A 22,871-nucleotide genomic window follows, 5' to 3' on the forward strand; every position below is an offset into this window, starting at 1 on the left:
AACAATCAGCAATAATGGTTCTGTTAACTATAGGTTAGTGTTTTGACAGATTAATGTTGGAATCACCACTATTGGTTTACAAAATAAAATCTTAAGACTTCGTTTCATCCAGGTGTCTGCCATTTTAAAGATATTGGCTTGTCATTTCGATGAAATTCAAAGCTAGCTTTAAATGTTTTGTTTTTCTTTAACCATAAACACGGAAGCCGTTTAATCGTAGTTGAAAAAGGATTTTAATTGGCTATGCACCACACTTCCAGCACCATTTAATTACGGACGTTCCAGCGTTTAACCACCAGAGCACAAAAGCTAACCTGGTGAGTGTTCCCAATGTAGCATCAGGAAGAATTATGCTCTAGGTTAGAACTGCAGATCTGACTGAACATCCAAGACTTTACAGGTCGCTCATGTCTGCAATTTTTACTTTCAGACAGAAATGTTCTTTTCATGTAATAGCTGCAGCAGCTGTTAAACAACCCATGATAGACAGAAACCATTTTGAGTGAAGGTTTCTGGGAGGATTAACAGCTTTAGCATCCCACTGCAATATCTGAAAACCCAATGTGCACACCTGACCCACTTAATTTCTGAGAGAATCTTTTGAAGTTAGATCTCAATTTAAGCCAGTCAGAACAAAGCTTTGTAGGACAGTTTAGTCAAACTTTATCAGGAATTTATTCAAATGTTCAGGGTTTTCAGAACAGTTACAACCAAAAGTTTCATGTTACCAGTTAACAGGCTAGTCTTCACACCATCTTCTCTGTAACCTGCATTAAACCAGTTTGACAGACCCACTTCAGTTTTCTGAACTTTTAAACTTGTGGGAAAAAATTAAATCCACAAACATACAAACAAGATTTGAGCTCGATAACATGTTTCAACAGAACAGAAACTCACAAACACACAGAGCAGAAACAACTTTAAGACTTTAGTACTCCTCTCCCTCATCTTCCTCCCCAACGCTGTCAGTGCCCACTTCCTCGTAGTCCTTCTCCAGGGCAGCCATATCCTCCCTGGCCTCAGAGAACTCCCCTTCCTCCATCCCCTCTCCCACGTACCAGTGGACGAAGGCCCTCTTGGCATACATCAAATCGAACTTGTGGTCCAGTCGAGCCCAGGCCTCAGCAATGGCAGTTGTGTTGCTAAGCATGCACACAGCTCTCTGCACCTTTGCCAGGTCTCCTCCAGGAACCACAGTAGGGGGCTGGTAGTTGATGCCCACCTTGAAGCCAGTGGGACACCAATCCACAAACTGGATGCTTCGTTTTGTCTTGATTGTGGCGATGGCCGAATTGACATCCTTGGGGACAACATCTCCTCTGTACAAGAGGCAGCAGGCCATGTATTTACCATGACGTGGGTCGCATTTCACCATCTGATTGGCTGGCTCAAAGCAGGCACTGGTGATGTCAGCCACTGACAGTTGCTCGTGATAAGCCTTCTCTGCTGAGATGACAGGGGCATAGGTAGCCAGAGGGAAGTGGATACGAGGGTAGGGCACCAGGTTGGTCTGGAACTCTGTCAGGTCCACGTTCAAGGCCCCATCAAAGCGCAGGGAGGCAGTGATGGAGGACACGATTTGTCCAATCAGCCTGTTCAAGTTGGTGTAGGTAGGACGCTCGATGTCCAGGTTCCTGCGGCAGATGTCATAGATGGCCTCATTGTCCACCATGAAGGCACAGTCTGAGTGCTCCAGGGTGGTGTGGGTGGTGAGGATGGAGTTGTAAGGTTCCACCACAGCCGTGGACACCTGAGGAGCTGGATAAACTGCAAACTCCAGCTTGGACTTCTTGCCGTAGTCAACAGACAGACGCTCCATCAGCAGGGAGGTGAAGCCAGAACCAGTTCCCCCTCCGAAGGAGTGGAAGATGAGGAAACCCTGGAGACCTGTGCACTGGTCAGCCTTAACAGGACAGTTTCTCATGTTAATTTAGAACCACAAAGAATCATGAAATTCAATAAATTAAACCTACCAGCTTGCGGGTACGGTCCAAAACCAAGTCAATGATCTCCTTCCCGATTGTGTAGTGACCACGGGCGTAGTTGTTTGCAGCATCTTCCTTTCCAGTGATGAGCTGCTCTGGGTGGAAGAGCTGCCGATAGGTTCCTGTACGAACCTCATCTAAGAAACAGAAAAATCAGATAAGGGATTTCATTTTCAACGATTGAACATTGTGTTCTTTAGTGTAGAATGTGACCACGTGAGCATTAAATCAGTGATCTTACCAATGACAGTTGGCTCCAGGTCCACAAAGATAGCTCTGGGAACATGTTTCCCTGAACCGGTCTCACTAAAGAAGGTGTTAAAGGAGTCATCTCCCCCTCCAACGCTCTTGTCGCTGGGCATTTGCCCATCGGGCTGTATACCGTGCTCCAGGCAGTAGAGTTCCCAGCATGCGTTGCCCATCTGGACTCCGGCCTGACCGACATGGATAGAGATGCACTCGCGCTGTGGAACAGGAAGCACGCGAATGATTATGGGTCTACTTCACCACATTTAAATCATCTTCGACGTAGAAATGTGCTTTTCACTAATAATGTACCAAGTAAACTACACGTGACGCTTAAATAATGGAACGCAGCCCTTCCTTAAACACTTCAAAATGTCTGCCCGTAAACAGGCCTTTAAGCTCATCTACTACTCCAGGTAAGAAATGCTAATGAGCTAAACAGTTTAAGAGTTTTTTTTACTCGAAATGTGATTAAAGATCGAGTTACTTGAAGGTCGGATGTCGCGATGTCCTTTCATAACACCACGAGGCGCAGTTTCTGCCCGAGTTAAAGCTCTATAATATAAAATATATATGATTAACTCAACATGGAGGGTTACTTTCCGATGAGTTTAGCGGAAATGGGAGCGACTCAGGAGGGAAAGTTTAGAAAGACACGCTCGGCAAAGGCGAGCGGAAGATACCGCCCTGCCCCCAACGGCCGGGCCTGGTTAACATTAGAGCTAAAAATGGAAAATTACCGCATAATGTTTCGGTTCGGCTCAACTGCAAACATAACTCCCCCCAAAAAAATAATTAAGCCATCAAGAATAATACTAAAACTCAATGAAGCGGTGAAAAAAACGGATATTTATGAGCGGCAAAACTTATTTTGTAACTGCGTCAGTTTAGCTACGAATGACCGATTACCTTTAATAAAAAAACCGTAGGGTACAGAAGTTTCGTTCATCCCGCCTGCTCCTCTTTAAAATATTTCAAGCGCAACTTCTTGAGGCATGTTTCCGCTTTTTACTCACCATTTTCAGCAGTTATCGTTCCCCTTAAACGACGTCAAAGAATCGTGGTTGGGAGGCGCTGTGTGGCGGCGGCAAGCAGCTCGTTCTTTTTATAGCCTTGTAAGAAGGCGGGACTTGTAAACGTTAGGCTTCAGTTTCGGCGGGAGCCAATGGTAAGCCGTAGTTTAAAAACACAACGTTTTTTTTTTTCAAACGTGAAAAACTTTATTTGCAAAACTTGTCTTCACAATATCAGAGTCAAAAAACAGCGAGGCTGTTACAGTTTTTCTCAATTGTTTACACACATTTCCTGAAAGCATGCCTCTTATTCTCAGAACTCTACACACAAATCCAAAAAAACACACACAATGGGCAAAACCCTCACTTAACCTGCAAAATTAAACTTCACATTCAAAACAATGTTATTTCTCCTCAAAATGTGATTTTGTTGTCAAATGACACACACAAACCATCATATGAATAGACATTTATAAGAACCAGCAGAACACGTATGTGCTCAATGTAAAACACTATGATGAATGGAAAACACGTCTTCTCCATTCATCATAATGACTAAAGCCTTTTTGGTTCAGTGTTACACTTACTACAGACAGTAAATACATGCATGTGTTGTTATTTCAGAATATTGTTTTTACACTCTGAACACACAAATACATGGTTAAAATTACTTTATTTTTCCCACAAAACATTGCACACAATGTTTATCCCATTCCCAACCAACACAAAGTTGCACACATAAACTACATGCAACAGAAGAATTTACTGTATACAGTTACAGTAAAAAAGAAAACTATGCTGCATCCTCTCTTCTGTTGCGGTCTGGCCACAGCGCCTCATCCACATCACAAGCAATGTTGTTCCTGGCCAAGCAGCGGGGGAAACACACCTAGCATGGCGATTCCAGCCATGAAAATAATCAGCTGCTATATCTCCACATGCATCCTCCATAGCTTGGAGAAGAGGTATACGGGTTTGTGGCTGTCGGTCATACACCTTCCATCTCCAGGCAGAAAAAAAATCCTCAATGGGATTGAGACATGGATGGGTGGCCAGTGAACCAGTTACGAACCACAGCAGCGCAGCCCTGTGGAAACTTACGTTGTCCCAAATGACAACATACCTGGGCTGTTCTGGGCCATCTACCTGATCTGGTGGAGATGAGTGTGTTGTGTTGGGTGTCCAGGGATGTGATCAGATGAGTGGAGTTGTAGGGGCCAAGGGTAGCATGGTGATGGATGATGCCATGGTAGCTAAGCACTGCACGCATTGTGATGTTCCCTTACTCTCACTCCTCTGGCTCTGCCTCTGTTTCCATTGTTGACATCCACTGCTCCAACACAGAAGAGCTCACCTGTTGCCCGTTTATGCTAAAGCTCTGATTGCTGATTGTAAAACTGTGTGACAGGTGTTTGCCCTTGTGATGAGTCAGTGTGCATATTTGAATACCAGTGTGTTCCTTGTGAAAACACTTTCTGAATGAACACTGTGCCAACAGCAGAGAATTGTGTGCAGTGTTTTGAAAAAAAGTGTGTTTTAGATTTGCTATTTGAGTTCAAAGCAGGAATTGTGCTTGTGGTTTAGGTTAAGGGGGTTGGTTACTTGGTTACAATTTGTGGTAATTGTGTCTCAAGTACCAGAAAATGTGTGTAAACAATTGAGAAAAACTGTAAGTCGCAGCAGCCAATCAAGTGCGATGTTCTGGAACTTAAACTACATAGAAAAAGGAAACGATTAATATTGTAACCTTATTACAATTGTTTCTACAGCTACTACTGTCATTAAATGGATTGCGGGCAGTCAACTATCCAAATTGTACACTTATTTTATGCCGAGGATAGCCAAGGGTGGAGGGTATCATCTAAGGATTTCAAAACTAACTTAAAAATTAACACATTACTCAAAATTACATACACCATCAAGCAGTCAGTAAACAATACACCAAAAAATAGAAAGCCCAATGTTCAGGGCCATGCAATTTGTTTATTGTCCATTGTGCTACAGTGTACAACGACGGGGAAAAAATACATGAAATGAAAAACAACAAAGGACTAAACATGTTATCAATGGGCCTCTTCTTGTCTGTGGGCTGGGTCAGGCCACAGCATTTCATCGACATCACATATTTTTGCTCCTGAGGCTCAAATTGGGTTGCACTCCAAGTCCTGCTTCCCTCATTGTCAGCCCATGGACAACAACATGGTCAATGGTTGTTGCTCAAATTTCTTTGGATATTTCTTTGTCTTGCTCTTCCTCTTCCTCCTCTTTCTCTTTCTTGCCATTCTCCTCATCCCCCACCTCGCATCCTCGTCCTCTCTCATGAATTATTCGATCCATTGTCACACTTTCTCATTCCCACCTTCAACCACCTGATTGCTCTCTGAACTTGCTTATATTGGTTGCCACATCATTTGAAACAAGTGAAATCTATTTTGACTGATTGTGTTCAATCAATGACATTTGTGCTCTTGTTCTGGGTAAATGTGCCACTTGTGTTTACCGTTATGGGTGACATGATGTACATTAGAGTGCAGAATGTGTTTTAAGATCGAGAATGCGTTTAGAGTTTTGCTGAACCGTGTGAAATGGTTTAAAGTTTTGACAACAGGCTCAACAGTTAGCTTAATGAGTTCAAGCAACTGAGAACTTTCTTCAGTCAATGGATTTTAGTGTTTTAGCAATTGAGAAAAACTGTAATGTTGAAGCAAACAAAGCGGTTAAAACGCAATAACAAAAGAAAAGATATTTATGTGAAATGAAGATGGTGTCTGGATTTAATAATAATAATGCATTGAACTTATATAGCACTTTTCTAGACACCTTCACACACTCTCACATTCACACACTGCTGGTGATGGTAAGCTACTTGTAGCCTCAGCCGCCCTGGGGAGGTCTGACAGAGGCGAGGCTGCCATTTGGCACCTTCAGCCCTTCTGACCACCACTAACACAGGCAAGTTGGGTGAAGTGTCTTGCCCAAGGACACAACAGCAGGATACCCCTAGCGGGAGCTGGAATCGAACCCATGACCCTCCGATCATGAGGCAACCCGCTCTACCACCTGAGCTACTGCTGCCCCAAACAACAAGTAAACAAGATGCAACTCAACAGCACATGCTGTAGATTTTTCTCTTAATAAATAAAATAAAGTAATTAAAAGTTAATATAAATTATATATATTTATTTATAAAATTTATTATGTAAATTATTTATACAATTTTACCAATGTAGGTTTGTCATTTTTATTCAAACATGTCAGTTATTAGTAACACATAAAATATATAACTGATCAAATCAATAAACAATATATAAATATTAAATATAAAAATATATTTATTTATAAAAATGTACTAACATAGGTTTGTAATTTCAAATCAAACATGACGGATATAAAAGTATTATTAGTTCAAGATGAGTGACTTGTGAGCACCATCGAGAGGAATGATTTTGTCGCCCTCTACTGGACATAAGTGGAGGACGTTCTTGAGCGTTTTTGGAAGTTTTTCACGCTTCGATTTCATGTTTGGCTGATCAAATCTAAATGAAGTGAATCCTGGTGAACTCAGAAATTGTAGAACTGCAGTCTAGCTCCTGAAAATGTGACTAACCTAATCATCCTTTATGATTTTCAGCTGTACGTGTAGGTTAAACCACATCAGGAAGCCACAGAAGTCAGAGCTGTTGCAACACTTAAACACAGATTTATTTGAAGGTCTCACACATACAAAATAGTTATTTTTTTGTTTTATTTTCCATCTTGCTTGAGGTAAACAACAACATACCCATAGACTGAAAGAGGTAAGAGTGGCACACGGGAGGGGACGGCTTCTTCTGCAGGTTTTAAACATGAAAACAGAGAATTTAGCTGGGATGCAGGTACCAAATGGGTTGGTGTGACATTCTGTGGCTTTAATATTCAAATGTTTAGTTAATTTTTCTGGGAGAGTCCAAACAAAAAGCACATTTTCTACAGACTGCAGTCACATGAGGGTCAGAGCATGGCTGCAGAAATAAAATCACAGAGTTCATGGTGCATTCACATGCAGTTTGGAGAAACATCCTGAAGCAGTCTAACCCTAACGTTGGTTTAGAAGTGCCGTGTGAGGAAAGGTTCTGAGCGCCTGAGTCATAGGGGAGGAGTTCAGTCCATCTAACTGAAGGCTAGTCTGGTTCTTCTGGTCTCACTGGGGCAGAGCTTTGAGGATGGCGTTCACCTCTTCAGCGACCGCTGTCAGAGCAAACTCAAACTGGTCCTGAAACGAGAAGGGAAGAGACCAGTGTGGGTGCTTTTATTTTTTATTAAAACTTGGGAAAGAATTTCTAGCCCGCTCCAGTCAAATATAATTTATTTAACAAAGTTCCAACCCAGGCTTGGTTATGTGTACTAAACCATCGGACTAGTGAGTCTGGTCCAAACCCACCTTGGTGCGCACCATCCCGGGCCTCTGGTCTCTGATGTGCTCCAGCGTCGCAGCGATGTCGATCTCTTTCACGCCTGCAGGTAAACGGACTCGGATCACAAAAAAATGACTGAATATTCATCTGAACAATTCAAAAAGCACAAATGTTTTACCTTTAGCCATTCGATTCAGAACCATATCAATCAGAATGTAGGTCCCAGTCCTGCCGGTACCGTCGCTAAGGAAACACAAGAACCAAAGCGTGACCTGATGCTGGAAACATCACTGAGATAAAAACACTCAAACACAATGTTTAGTGTAGAAACGCTGTAAAACCAACAATGCTGACATTAAGTCATCTGAAGGAGAAACACTCAAAAATAGTTCCGTCATCAAACTCTGACCCGAGGTGACCTTCAGTCACCCAGTCATAAACAGAAGCTCATTAGATGAAGCAGAAGAAGGTCTGCCAGGTTTCACCTGCAGTGTACGATGATGGGGCAGGATCGTCCTCGGTAGCATTTATTCACCTTCCTGTGAGGCAGAAACCAACAAAATAAGAGTCCTGAAAATAAACACTTACAGATCACAGTGAAAGAAAAATAGTACTACATGTGGGTATATTTATTTAGTATTTAGTCTAAAAATGAAACAGACTCATATAGCAAAATGTATACGCTGAAAACTAAACTAAAATAAATGACATTTATTTATTTACATCTTGAACTAAAAATGACAGAAATTGTAAGTTTTGAATCAAGGTGTGTTATAGGCTATAACACAGTATTTTTTCATGGGGGCGCAAGAAAAAAAAGGGAAAAATTAGGGCAGTATCAAAATTCTTTTTGTCTCCGCCATATGACTGATTTTGTGCTTGTGCACAATTTTACCACAGGGAATTCCAAGTACTGTGAAACGACTCACTTTTTTGTTCTCATCTTTTTATATAAAAACATAAATAAAAAATATGCTCTTAAATCAAACTTGTTATATTTTTGTTCTAAATCAAACGAATCATCATCAGTTATATTGGTTGTGATCATCTAAGAAACCCTCCTGAAGCAGGCTTATATCAGGGTGCTTCCTTTGCAGCATGTAGTACCTGCGGAAGTCCAGCAGGGGGCGCGCGGAGGTTGGGATGCCCTGCGCAGGCCAGCTCAGGAAGTGGAACTGCGTGAGCGTGCGTGTCTCCTGCGTCTGCACGTTCTTCAGGTAGAAACTGCGAACCAGGAAGTCGTTACACCAGATGTGCTCTGACACCAGGTTCACCTAAGAAAGAAAAAATAACAACCATCATATCTATACACACACACACACACACACACACACACACACACACACACACACACCTCATAGATGTGATAGAGGGATGAGCCTTCATCAGGCCAGTAGCGGTCACACTGTTTCTCCCCATCTTCCACCAGAGCGGTCATCATCACGATCACGGTGCAGCCGTTCTCCCACACCATCTACACAACACGAGCAGAAAAACTGATGACACTGACGTGTCCTCCTGGGCTGGGATGAACACACACTTGCATCCGCTGGGGCTGCGACTGACTGACCTGCCAGAAGTCAGAGATGGTGTGGGACAGGGGCCCCTGAGTGGCAATGTAGGCTGGCATCCGGGGATCGTGCTCAATCTGCAGGATGGACCGAGAAGATGCTTTATTTTTGTAAACACAACCAGAAAGATCCTGTTTTCTTCCTGGGGCCATCAGATTCACGACACTGAACTCTTTTCTTTCTCACTCATCGGCTCTGAACTAAACCTGTTTCTATGGCAACAAAGAGACTCACAATGGTGCTGGCGTTGATGTAGTCGGAGCGTGATGGGTTAATCTCTGCTTTCAGCTTCACCCTGGAGTGGTCGTCTGCAGGAACAAAACATCAAAGACCAGTTTCCATGGGTGTTTTGGAGTTATCCCCACATTATTCTGACCTGTGTGTTTCCTCGTGTCCCTAACGGTTACACCGGCCAGCTCTCACTCACTCCTTATTTCAGTTAATCTGCCGTGGTCTCTAGCATAAACGAATGCCTCGTGGGTCGACCTGTGGAAAACAAGCTCTGATGCTCCTGTTTCAGGAAGTAGAATTTGGAGTTGTTGCTCGTTACTATTCGTGATATTCCTACATCCCTCCTCTGACTGGCAATGCAACTCTTCCACTTAATCCATTTTCTTTGCAACCTTGATGTTTTATCTCCACAAATAACACAAACTCATATGAGTTCTGCTGTGTGGTGGAGTTTCTAATGCTAATGGTTAGCATCTGCTAGTCGAGACGATCTCTGCTGCTGCCTGGACGTTAAACCAACAACCCCGACACGAGTCAAGATGGGTCAGTCCATGAATGTTAAGTGACAGTGTGAGGTAGACCCGAGCGTTTCCCTGTCTATTACCTATTGGCGGCCAGAACAGGAAATAGGTGCGGTAAACTATTTTTACTATCATGTTCAACAAGAACAGGTAAAAAACGATGACCCTTCTCTTTAACAACTTCTCTGAGGTTAAAGTGATGCTAACACAGAAATGAGGCTCACAGGGAACAGAGTGGCTGCAGCGGTTCTTCTTGCCGTTGGAGTCACTCTGAGCCGTAGACACAGAACTGGGCTCAGCCTGGTAGGAGCACAGACCCTCCCATTCCTTCATCAGACGGTCCTTGTTCCTCAGGTGGTCCTCCATGTACGCCTCAATCAGGAGAAAAAAAGGAGGTGATTTTAGAATAAAAGCTGCTTTTATTCAGGTTTCTAAGAGCTCCAGGTACTGACCAGGATCATGTGACCTGTGGAGATGTCCATGTTGGCCTGGGCTGGTTCCTCGCACCAGGATGGAGTGCTGCTGTGGGAGCTAGGACTGGGCTGGGCTCCGTCACTGAACTGGGATGACACGCTGCTCACCCTAGAGTCAGCCCCACCACCTCCCGCTGCTCCTGCTGACCCCACTCCGACGCCTCCACTTCCACCGCCTCCTCCACTGGCTCCTCCCACGGCACCGAGAGCAGCGGCCTCCATTCGCCCAAAGGCACCTTTAGAAGCCATGTGCTGGCGACACAGGTCCTGGTGAACCGTTTGGCACCAGTCAAGTTTAGGTTTACAAAAGTAAGGAAGAAAGGTTCTTAACTATGATTGCAAGAAGCACATCTGGAATCCTCACCTGGTACTCCTGGTGGCTGAAGCCACCTCCCTCTGGTCCCAGGCCCAGTTTCTTCGCCGCCAGCCGGTGGGCGTGGTGACGCAGGCAGGCAATGGTCATGGCCGCCACCAGGATGCCACCAATGCAGGCCATCGCCACCAGCGTGGCGAACACCCAACGGGAGCCGGGCTGCACTCTGGTCGCCAGGGGCAACGACTTGACCTCACTAACCTGCGAGACATGAGCAAAAAAGACAAGGACCAGATCCATCAGCATCAGGGACAAAGTTGAGCTGTTTTAGGTTTTTAAGTCTCCATCACCTGCTCGGCTCCACTCTGCAGAACCTTTAGACCCGTCTCAGACTCCAGGAAGTTCTTCTCTGCTACTGCAAACGTCAAACACACCAGGAACATGCTTAGATGTTTCCCAGCTGTGGTTACACTAAAGCTCATCACCATCTGTGTGTAAATGGGTGAATGGCTGAAGTGCAAAGTGCTTTCAAGTCTGTCTCAGAAAGGTGCTACACAAGTGCAGGGGTCTCATTTATCAAACATTGCGTAGAATCCTTACTGAAACCGTACTTAAGCACAGTAAAAAAAATGTACTTACGCCAAGCAGGTTTGTGATCTATCAAACATGGAGTACACACAGCTGCACGCAATCTCCGCTTCATAAATCAGGAACTATCTAGAAAGGTTCTCAGCTGCATTTTAGTCACATCCCGCCTTCACCACGCCCACTTACTGCCATAAATGGTCAATACAAAGTGCCTTGTGGATCTCATGCATATACATAAGCCGGCTTGTTGCAGCACTTCGATCACGACCGTAGATCAAGGAAGCGCTATTTCACAAGCAGAAATTGAGGTACTTGTGGGTGAGGTGGAGAAATGAAAGGAAGTGCTTTTGCAAAAGAAATAAGAGAAAATCCACGGAGTGGCACAGCGTTGCCGAAGCCGTCAATGCTGAGTTCTTCAGAGAGATCTGTGGCAGATATAAAAATATGATCCAATCAGGATTCAATCCCCAGACTCCCAGGTGAAGGTCACACGTGCTAACCAGTCAGCCAAACGGAGATCTCCCTTGTACAAGGAGCCAGGGCGCATGACCAATCGGGTCACAGTGACAAGACACACACCATCACAGACACATGACATTCTGTCTCAATTGTCCCCCTGCTGATATTCTGCATTCTGTATTCTGCGCTTCAGGCTGTGTGTGTGAGTGTGCGCTCATGTGAGTGTACGCGTGCATGTGCGTGCGTGTGGGGGGTCTTGTTCTGTGTGAAAACGAAGCAGTACAAGTGACAATGAGTGTGTTTACATGCAGCCAGTAACCCTTTTAAAACCCGAATATTCACAATAACCCGGTTCCGCAGGTCCATGTAAACACCGCCAGAAGCCCGGATATGCTCATAACCGGGTTTTTAAAAACCCGGTTACTACACCTGGGGTAACCCTTTTCTAACCCGAATGTTTGGTCGTGTAAACGCATACCAGGATATCCCCATCAAAGCGTGTGTTCTGCGCATGCTCTGTTCGCAAGGAATCTTGGTCTTTTGAGTAGCGAGACGTCTTGTATGCGCCAGAACACCGGAAGTAAACAACAAGTTGGGAAAACATGGCGAATAGCGGCACAGCACCACACTTTTGGAGTGACAAAGAAACTAAAGCACAAACAACGCGCGCTATCTCTTCCGAACTGGGAAACATGTTGTTGTTTTCACGGATACCAGAACAAGAAGAACCAGAAATGAGGCATATTGCGTTTGGACGCTACCCCAACGTCCGCATTTAAATCGGGTTATGCAAGTTAGGGGTAACTCTTTCTATTTATGCTTGTAAACGGGTTATTCTGATCAACTCAGAAACCCGAATACCGACCTTAACCCAATCATAACCGGGATATTGGCTGCATGTAAACATACTGAATGCTGCAGGATTTCATAATTTTATCCTTCTCAGCAGCAGCACTGCAGGTGCTCTCCATGTCCAACATGTGTGTAAGCCAGGTCCTTAGTCAACTTAAAGCTGCACACATTTTTCTGCTAAGTTTTCTTTCATAAATCCCAAAGTTTGCGTGGAAAGTTGCTTACGCAGTTTTCCGACCCCGTTTGTGCGTAAGCAAGCTTGATAAATGAGGCCCCAGGTCCTTTACATTATATAAAAACTTTCCTCTTTCCTTTTTGTCATCAGATCTGAGCTCCTCAAGACTAAATCCAACAGAACCAAAGTGCAGCAGTTACCTGCTTTGCCAGCTGCGTCTGCAGCCGTCAGGTTCTTGGTGTTTGGTCGGATCCGGAATGTGACAGATGGTCCGACGACACTGCAGAGGAGGGAAGAGATCAGAGACAAGTGGTGAGTCTCAGATAAACTGTATGGTCGAAACCTAATGATACTCCTCTTCTTCACCACCTAACCTGTCTCACGCAAACCTTTTCATGAAACAATGGCGCAACTTTGCCACAAAAAGGAGCCATTGGTTACTCATAAGTGGTCAGCCTGTGGTGCAAACATGGGGTTTTCACGAAAGAATACACAAAGGCGAGGGTGGTGTCTGTAAGGATTTGATTTACATCTATTTAATGAACCATAAGACATGAGATAGAAATTCCATAGAAAATATGAAATAAATTTTATGGATCTTTGGGTACTTTTAACCAGAAGACTGGAACTTTTTATTGCAGGGATTATGTAACACTTCGTATTAACTGAGAGACAACAGAAGAGAGAGTCACCTTTAAAACATTCCTGAAGATTTATTTCTAAACCATTTTAATCAAGACTAACTCTAAACTCTAAGTGATGAGTGGATCTTGGTGTGAATGAGACGTGAGATGAATGGTGTATGTGTGAGTGATGTTGTCATCAGAACTCTCGTATCCGGAGAAGCAAGTCTGAGTGATGTTGTGATGTTTTGCTCTTAAGCTATGATCGGAGTTTCATAAACACATGAGACGCCATCTTGTCGCTCCACACATACCCTTAGGATGAGACCTCCGTACAGATCCAGACTGCCAGGTCCTCTGACCCCCCTTCGGTACCGGAGCCGATGAAACAGCGTCAGCAGTACGACAGACTAGTCTTTGGATTGTTTCCAGGTAAAAAGCGACAGTTGGTTGACAGCGTCAGATGGACCCTGAGGGTCAGTGAGTTCAGCTTTTATTCTGAAAGGAACCGTTGCTTGGTTGGTAAAGTGCAACAGATTTTTTCCAGCTTGTTGGTTCGTTGCTTAAAAAGGAAGTCCGGGTGGCCGGTCCGATACTTCTCTTAGAATGCGGTGAACTGATCTAAGATGGCGTGGGACTGGTTTTATTAATCTGGATGTTTTGATTTATGGTCGAATCAAAGTTTGACAGGTTTATAAACACCACAGAGACTATGCCACGCTTCAGAAAGGAAGGTTCTGATTGGATGAGAAAGATAAAATGTGTCATGCGTTTACATTACGTGGATCAGGATGTCTAGTGCAGCTAGATTAAAGTCATATTACTTATTAAAACTTACTAATCATAACATTGTCATTTCATAGATAGGTTCACATCTTATTATTGATTAACACTTTGTTTGATTAGCTTTGTTAAAAATAGAAAGAGTCCTTTGTCTTCATTCTTCTCTTGAGCTGGAAAGGAAGCAGTTTAGAAGCAAATGCATGACCTTGAGGCAGTCTCATGCAGATCGGTTCTGTGTCAGAGACATCAGAGGAGAGAGGGTAGATAACCTTCGGTGGAATAGCTCCTTCATCACGTTACATGTCTGCACGGTTGACACGCTGTCACAGACATCCTTTTAGCTTGTTTTATTTTATTCAGATTGAAGCCACACCCCTTAAGTTTTTTTTGGGCATCACTCCAAATGGTGTCTGTCCTTCACAGTCCCCATGAGCTGTCTGGTGATCTGTGCTTCGGCTCTAACGGCCAGAAGCTCCTGGATCTCTGCATCACTCCAGTTTTCCATCTCAGTTGCTTCTGTTTACAAAAGCAAAAGGGACTCCCCGTGTTCACTTACATTTTAAATACCGGTGCCGGCGGGGCCTGGTGGACATTCCGCGCATGATCACGACATCACTTTGTTGCATGAAACATGGCACATTCAAAGGAGACACTGTTGTACTACCCTGATATGCCGTCACAGCTTCTTTGTTCATTGTGTCATGTCTGGAATGCTGCTGCTGACCTCTGACCTACCTGATGTTGATGATTGAGCCAGAGGAGAGGCCGATCCTGTCCGACATCACCTCCAGCAATCGCAGCCCATCATTCAAACACACACACACATGCACACGCACATGCACACGCACACGCCCACGCACACACACACACACACACACACACACACACACACACACATTCTACTGATTGGCTGATGAAACAGGAACTTAAAGCCATCTTACCTCTGATTGGTGACGATGTATCCAAACTCCTTTGCTTGTTCCGTCTCTTTCTGTCCTCCTCTGTCCTGATTGGCTGTCTCAAGAGGAGTCATCTCCTTTGATCCTCCATCTGGTTTGGCAGCTGTGAGTGAAGCCTTCTCAAATCCAGTTTTATAGGCCTTTGAACTCTCTGTGCCCTGATGGATGGAGACAAGGGGGCTAAATGTCTATGAAGTAAGATTCAGCTGTTGGTGGAGCTTCAGAAGTTTTAAATCATGTTTAGAAAGTTCGCAGAAGATCAAAATCTATTTGAGTTTGAAGACGTATGCATTTCAAACATATCTTGGTAAGAAACTGAAACTCTTTAGTTCACTCTGGACCTGAAAGGGCAAAACAAACAGCCTACCTTTACGTCTCATGTCACCCTGTGCACTAATTTTGAAAGGAATCAGGAGAGGAAAACTGCTGAAACTACCATTGTCCTTTTGTCAAATGAAATACATCAAATGCTCAGAATGCAGTCGTTGTTTGCCGAAGCAAACAGGAGCCACCTCAGGCTTTATAACAAGATTGTCCTTTTAGATAATAAATAAATTAAACACAATGGTCTTAACTCAATGAAGCGTCTCTTTGCTTCAACACAGCAAAACTCCATCTGAATCACTAAACTGTTATTTGAGACGTCCCCACCTTCTTCCAGGCAGCGTTGTCCACAGACTTATCTGATAAATAAACAAACAAAATCATTTATGAAACGCGACAGTGATTCGATTCAGAACACTCAAACATGAAAGCACTAAGGTTTCTGCAGCTCTGCCGGACAAACCTTTGCTCTGTTTGGAGGCGTAGGAGTTCTGCAGCTGCGTCAGAGCTGCTGGCAGGTCGTCCTTCTGCTCCGGAGACAAGTCCTTCATGTCCAGGCCGTAGTGGTCGGCCAGCAGAGCGAGTCTCTGCAGAGAGCGCTCTGAAAACACAGCATACAGTAAAAAGGTAGAAAAGTGTGAATGATTCAAACATAAATAGATTTGTCTCAAAGAAAAAGGTACAAATGTAAAAAAAAATAAAATAAGTCACCATAATAATAATAATAACAAACTGGGTTCTTATATATCGAGTCCCAAAGACCCATTATGCATTCACACGTTCATTCACACTCTGGTGGTGTACGAGTCTGGAATCCACAGATGTCCTTAAGATTTTCTGGTATGGTTCTGAAGTGGTTTTCTTCCAATTTAAATAACAGAACATTCTCTTTATGTGAAAACAAGATTAGGTCTGAAGTCACATCTTTGCTTCACGGTGTTCCCCAGGGCTCCATCCTTAGCCCAATTTTGTTTCTTTTATATATTTGCCCTCTTGGGGAGATTATTAAAAGCTTTACTAATGTGTCCTACCATTTATATGCAGATGACATTCAACTGTACTGCTCTTTCAAGGACACTTTAGCAAGTTAGCTGATCTACTTGATTGCATTAAGCGTACTAAGGACTGGCTAGCCAGTAACTGTCCTCAGTTGAGCTCAAGCAAGAATGAAACACTGATCATTGCTCCTGAACAGAAAGTGCTTTTAATTAAACAACATCTCGGTTCGCTGAGCTCCTCAGTCCAGACCAGTCTCAGAAACCTTGGTGTTCTTTTTGACCAGTCCATGTCTTTGAGCTGCCACTCAAAACATTTAGTAAAAAACTGCTTTTATCATTTGCGAAACATTTCCAAATTGAGAGCTTTTACTTCAAAATCGGACTTGGAGACGATTATCCATGCTTTTATTTCTTCTCGTTTAGATTATTGTAGTTCTATCTTTACTTGTTTTAACAAATCAGATGTCAATCGTCTCCAGTTGGTCCAGAACGCTGCAGCAAGGCTTTCAACAGGAACCAGTAGAAGGGCTCACGTAACACCAGTTTTATCTTCTTTACACTGGCTACCAGTCAAGTTTAGAATTGATTTTAAAATTTTTGTTTTTATCAGACCTTTTAATCCCTCACTCTTCTGGCCGCACTCTACGGTCCGGGTCAAAACCTACTGAAGGTCCCTAAGACCAGATTTAAAACTAGAGGGGACTCGTCCTTTCAAGCTGTAGCTCCCAGACTTTGGAACACCCTGCCCTTGTTTCTTCGTGTGGCCGACTCTGTTGATTCTTTTAAAAAGCAGCTGAAGACACTTTTATTTAGACAAGCTTTTATGTAAGTTGACCTTGTGCTCCTGTCCTGTTTTGCCTTTTTATGTGTGTTGTGAAGCACTTTGTGATTTTATCTGTGAAAAGTGCTATATAAATAAAGTTTTACTTACTTTTTCTCACTTAGCAGTGTGACGCAGAGAACCTGAGATTGTACTAGACCGCTGTGCTTTTAATGTAAATAAAACTGAAAATGACACAAACATACAGTCAAATGGAGCCTGAGATAAAACAGATGGAAGGGGGGGGGGGGGATTATATTTTACATCAGCTGTAAAAATCCTGAAATTTGCAGAAGACACCACTGTCATTGGGCTCATCCAGGATGGTGATGAGTCTGCTTATCAGCGAGAAGTTGAGAGGCTGGTAGTCTGGTGTAGTCAGCACAATCTTGAGCTTAACACCCTTAAGACTGTGGAGATGGTCGTGGATTTTAGGAAGCTTCCCACAATGCTGCCCCCCCTCACAATATCCAACAGCCCAGTGATAATGGTGGACTCATTCAAGTTCTTGGGAACTATCATTTCCAGGGATCTGAAGTGGGAAACAAACATCAACTCCATCCTCAAAAAGGCTCAGCAGAGGATGTATTTCTTACGGCAACTAAGGAAGTATGGCCTACCACAAGAGCTGCTGACCATCTTCTATACTGCTGCAGTCGAATCCATACTTTGCTCATCCATCACTGTCTGGTTTGGGTCAGCCACAAAAATGGACAAATGCAGACTACAGCGTATTATTAAAATAGCAGGAAAAATCATTGGTGCCCAACTACCCTCTGTCCAGGAACTGTACATCAGCAGGACCAGGAAAAGGGCAGTGAATATTGTCCAAGATGCCACACATCCTGCATCTACTCTCTTCCATCTCCTCCCATCTGGCAGACGCTATAGATCACTGTACACAAAAACTACCAGACACAAGAACAGTTTCTTTCCTTCAGCCATTTCTCTCCTGAATCTGTAGATTATTTTACCACCCTTTTATTATAGTTTTTAATACTTATTCAGTATGCTTATGGATATGTGTGTGTGTGTGTGTGTGTGTGTGTGTGTGCGTGCGTGTGTGGGTATGTATATATGTATATAGGTGTGTGCGTAAATGAACATGTGTGTGGGTATACATGTTCTTATGTGTTTTTAGGTATTTTTATTCTCATTTATTATGGTTGTTGTATGTTTTAGAGAGCGAACATCTACCGAAGACAAATTCCTTGTAAATGCAATTTTACTTGGCCAATAAATCTGAAATCTGAAAATCTGATAAACAGAGCAACTCACTGCAAATTAAACTAAAAATACGTACAAATCAAAAACAACACAAACAAAAACCTAACCCAAAGCAACATTAACCCTGAGCAAATAGAACCATAAAGCACAAAGATGCAGGCAAAAACAAACTGGTGTGAGGACTAACAAAGGCCATCACACTCCTAGCAAATAACTAGAAAGTTTTATTTTCGCAGGAACATTTTCTAGAAAAAAACTGCTCACTTTTTAGTATATGATGATTTTCTAGGGCTGACAGAATCACTCTCAGAAGAACATCTGACACAACACAGCAGCACGTGTCACAGCCTCAGGGCACCAGCAGAAACGAAGCCCATCAGAATCAGAATCAGAAAAGGTTTATTGCCACTGTTAGTGAACAAACGATTCACAAACTAGGAACTTGCTTCGGTACTAACGTGCTACATATGACATGAATAATATAATTAAAAAATAGAATAGAGTAGAATAAAGTAGAATAAAATATAATAACTAGCATAAAACTTTGCTATAAAAAATGGCAGGTAAAGGTAATATGGCCGATAACGTAACGTTATGTCAAGTACCGAAGACGAGCATGGTTGTGTGTTTATAATCTGTTCACAAGTCTAATGGCAGATGGAAAGAAGCTGTTCTTATGGCGGGAGGTTCTGGTCCGGATGGACCGTAACCTCCTGCCCGAGGGAAGCGGCTCAAAAAGTCTGTGACCCGGGTGAGAAGGGTCAGCTGCTATCCGACCTGCACGCCCCCGAGTTCTGGAGATGTACAGGTCCTGGAGAGATGGAAGGCTGCAGCCAATCACCTTCTCAGTGTTCACCAGTTTGCCTCAAATCCACAACATCCCAGCCTTACTCTGGTTACTTTGTTCTTGTTCTTCTATTTTATGTGGCTTGGATTCGTGCAGTTTACTCTGCTGGAATATTCGCCCTTTGACCCTTAGCAAGCAACATCATGCTACTCATGGGAACGCCTCTTTCGCCACGGTGGATATGAAAGAGACTGTTTACGTCCATTAGAACTCTGTTAAGCTAGTCCACAGCAAGCTAGTTTGTAACCTTTTACTGTTTTTTCTTTTACCGTAAAAGGTAATGGCTTGCTGCACAGTTGGTTGCACTAACAGACAGACTGTAAACCCAACCTGCCTTCATATCGAAAAGCTTTGATGGAGACAAGACGGGCATGGAGAGCAGCGGTCACTGTGTTTGTGGATTTTCAGCTAACATTTTTACATTTTTGTCTTTACTGTAAAAATTGCATTATTTCAATCAATCAATCAAAGCTTTATTTATAAAGCGCCTTCCGCAACCCTGTCAGGAAGCCCAAAGCGCTGAACATGGTTCAGTTGAAAGTAATTCTATTGAATAAATCAAAAATAAACGCAATTCAAATTACAGATTACAAATTACAAAAAAGGTACGTGAAACATTCTGGTACAGGACAGATGGGTAAAACAATGGATAGAGTGAACCAATGAAAACTGTGAAATAAATTCAACATAAAAGAGGGCCGAATCAAACATGTTCAGGAAACGCCAAGCGGAGGAGGTGTGTTTTTAGGCGACTCTTGAAGACTGGCAGAGATGGGGACAGCATAACTGAGGGTGGCAACTGGTTCCAGAATGACGGTGCTAGGACTGAGAAAGCCCGGTCCCTGCGAGTACGACACCTAGAACGAGGGACAGCGAGCAGGCCTTGGTCAGAGGAGAGCAGAGCGCGTGATGGGGAATGTCTGTTCAGGAGTGTGGCTAGATAGGGGGGAGCACCACCCTGGAAGAAATTGTAAACAAAGACGAGGATTTTGCACGATAGCAAACCGGAAGCCAGTGCAGGGAGGTCAGAACCGGACTAATGTGGTCCTGTTTCCTGGTCCCAGTCAGGAACCTGGCTGCGCTGTTCTGCACAACCTGTAGGCGACGCAGTGATGACTGACACAACCCTGCATATAGAGAGTTGCAGTAATCAAGCCTAGAAATTACAAATGCATGCAGTACCCGCTCCAGGTGGGCTATCGACAGCATGGGCTTGATTTTTGCAAGGCGTCTTAGGTGAAAGAAACTGGACCGGATCACTGAGTTGATGTGAGCATCAAATTTAAGTCCAGCATCAATTTTCACCCCCAAACTGGTAACGACTGGTTTTGAGAAGGGAGAAAGAGGGCCAAGATCAACATACTCCCTTAGCCTCCAGAACAGGAACAGACTGCAGCACACTGCATCAGTGTGTTCCAAAACCGTTGGCCTGCCTGTCAGAACTCTTGCTCAGGTTTTCTATCAACAAGTCCTGAGACAGGCACCCAAAATCCTCCACAACCCCTCTCACATTCTTCACCCCGCATTTCAATGGCTCCCCTCTGGGCGACGCCTACGCTGCATTTCCTGTAAGACTGAGAGGAGAAGTGCCACCTTTGTCCCCAAAGCCATTCTGCTCTTTAACTCCAGCAGATAAGACCATCCCCCGATAAACCCTCTCCTTGGGCTCTCCATATATTTAACTTTTATACAGACGACACTTTAGCCACTTTATTCACTTACTCTGTGTTTTTTTTGTGTGTGCATATTTTACTGTTTTATCTATCTTCTTGCTACTTTATTACTTCCTTATTGCCTATTTATTCAATGTTTGTATGTCCTACATCATGCTGCTCTGCTGTTATTTTTTTTAAATTGCCCCTCGGGGATAAATAATGCTTTTCTGATTCTGATTCTGATAACGACCCACATTCCTGCTGTTGGGGTGAAAAACAATGAGCTCTGTCTTTCCCTCTTTCAGATGCAGAACGTTGGCCATTAGCCAAGACTTCACCTCGTTAATACAGGACACAAAGGACTGGATAGAGTGACCTTTCTCCTGACACAATGGAGAGTAAATCTGGCAATCGTCAGCATAGAGATGGAATGATAGGCCATGTTTACGAAAGATTGACCCCAGAGGTGGCAGATAAATGGCAAACAAAAGAGGACCCATTTTTTTTAGCACAATGAGCTTCGTCGATATGAGAGATCTATCTCCGCTCGGTCTGAGGGTGGCAGCTGAACCCGGATCTGCTCGGGCTTCCAGATTGGCTCGGGGCCATCTATGGCCTGTATCTTTGGACACACCTTCATCTTTTCCTCCTGGAGTTATCCTAGTGGCTCCAATAAGAGAAAGAAGCAACTTGCTTCAAAAAAGCTTTTATCTTCACTTCTGAAAGTGACGTCATTTTTCTATGTAAACATCAAAGGAAGCAGAAAGGAAAGACAATGGAAAATGTTTAAAGGGAGGAAAACATAGACCAAAATGGAAAATAGAAGAAAAAAAAGAAAGGCAAAAGCACAGGAGCACTAACCGGAAAAAGAAAGCACTCAAAAGAAAGCACTCCCTTTGAGAGAGAAAGACAAGAAAAAAGAGGAGGACTAATAAAAAGTGAAAATAAATCATGTCAGAAGAGGGGAGAGTTTCACAAATCCAGTTAAAGATAAGAGTGTTGAAAATTTAGTGTAAGGGACCCCATGTCTGTGTTCGCCTTGGGCCTCCAAATTGCTAAATCTGCCACTGCAAATCCATCCATCCACTTTCTGAACCCGCTTGTCCACGCAGGGTCGCGGGGGGCTGGGGCCTATCTCCAGCGGTCAACGGGCAATCAGGCGGGGTACACCCTGGACAGAGAGCCAGTCCATCGCAGGGCAACACAGAGACACACAGGATAAACAATCATACACACACACACACACACACACACACACACACACACACACAGACCTAAGGACAATTTAGACAGACCAATTAACCTAACAGTCATGTTTTTGGACTGTGGGAGGAAGCCGGAGTACCCGGAGAGAACCCACGCATGCACAGAGAGAACATGCTAACTCCATGCAGAAAGAGCCCAGGCTGGGAAGCGAACCCAGGACCTTCTTGCTGCAAGGCAACAGCTCTAACCACTGCGCCACTGCAAAACCTTCAGTGTCAATGTGCTGACGTAACTTTCACGAACGTGGTGTCTCAACCAACTTACATAATTCAGCCAATCATCTGTGATGACATCGACACCGACAAAAAACCGGCAGAGATCCAGACTTTTAAAACCAGTTTCAGTGTAAGGTGGACTTCATTTATCACATGATGTTACAAATCCAGCGGGGTGAACTCTGCCAAAGTCAGAAACTTCATAAAATTGGCGAATAGCAGAAGGGAGAATGTAAGCTAATGTTCGTAAGCTAATGTTCGTCAGCTAATGTTCGTAAGCTAATGTTCGTCAGCTAATGTTCGTCAGCTAATGTTCGTAAGCTAATGTTCGTA

At 43.7% G+C, this 22,871-nt stretch overlaps 2 protein-coding genes and 1 long non-coding RNA gene across 4 annotated transcripts in view; 1 reads left to right on the forward strand and 2 right to left on the reverse strand.

Moving 5' to 3' along the window:
- Nucleotides 1–651: 651 nt before the first annotated feature.
- Nucleotides 652–3,388, reverse strand: LOC107384637 (tubulin alpha chain). Its single transcript, XM_015957991.3, has 4 exons — nt 3,248–3,388; nt 2,227–2,449; nt 1,974–2,122; nt 652–1,903 (listed from the first exon to the last, which is right to left on the reverse strand). Exons 1-4 carry the CDS (start codon nt 3,248–3,250, stop codon nt 929–931), a joined length of 1,350 nt encoding a protein of 449 aa, XP_015813477.2. The 5' UTR covers nt 3,251–3,388; the 3' UTR covers nt 652–928.
- Nucleotides 2,449–21,981, forward strand: LOC139068913 (uncharacterized). Its single transcript, XR_011520162.1, has 3 exons — nt 2,449–2,647; nt 12,972–13,133; nt 21,363–21,981. It is a non-coding gene; the product is annotated as an uncharacterized lncRNA (long non-coding RNA).
- ptprnb (protein tyrosine phosphatase receptor type Nb) overlaps nt 6,922–22,871 on the reverse strand; it is a 32,570-nt gene continuing 16,620 nt past the window's right edge. Inside the window, exons 7-22 of one of the 2 annotated variants that reach the window (XM_015957996.3) lie at nt 15,974–16,111; nt 15,838–15,869; nt 15,169–15,344; nt 13,022–13,101; nt 11,098–11,162; nt 10,799–11,008; nt 10,414–10,701; nt 10,186–10,333; nt 9,444–9,517; nt 9,209–9,286; nt 8,993–9,112; nt 8,746–8,912; nt 8,124–8,177; nt 7,817–7,881; nt 7,665–7,738; nt 6,922–7,496 (exon numbers count right to left, since the gene is read on the reverse strand). In XM_015957996.3, the coding sequence (XP_015813482.3) occupies nt 7,425–7,496; nt 7,665–7,738; nt 7,817–7,881; nt 8,124–8,177; nt 8,746–8,912; nt 8,993–9,112; nt 9,209–9,286; nt 9,444–9,517; nt 10,186–10,333; nt 10,414–10,701; nt 10,799–11,008; nt 11,098–11,162; nt 13,022–13,101; nt 15,169–15,344; nt 15,838–15,869; nt 15,974–16,111 (1,841 nt within the window). In that variant the 3' untranslated portion in view covers nt 6,922–7,424. Of the gene's footprint in view, nt 7,497–7,664; nt 7,739–7,816; nt 7,882–8,123; nt 8,178–8,745; nt 8,913–8,992; nt 9,113–9,208; nt 9,287–9,443; nt 9,518–10,185; nt 10,334–10,413; nt 10,702–10,798; nt 11,009–11,097; nt 11,163–13,021; nt 13,102–15,168; nt 15,345–15,816; nt 15,870–15,973; nt 16,112–22,871 lie in introns of both variants that reach the window. The other variant, XM_015957995.3, reaches the window with a different exon arrangement.

Source organism: Nothobranchius furzeri, chromosome 3 (assembly GCF_043380555.1).
Source record: "Nothobranchius furzeri strain GRZ-AD chromosome 3, NfurGRZ-RIMD1, whole genome shotgun sequence".
NCBI classification, from domain to species: Eukaryota; Metazoa; Chordata; class Actinopteri; order Cyprinodontiformes; family Nothobranchiidae; genus Nothobranchius; species Nothobranchius furzeri.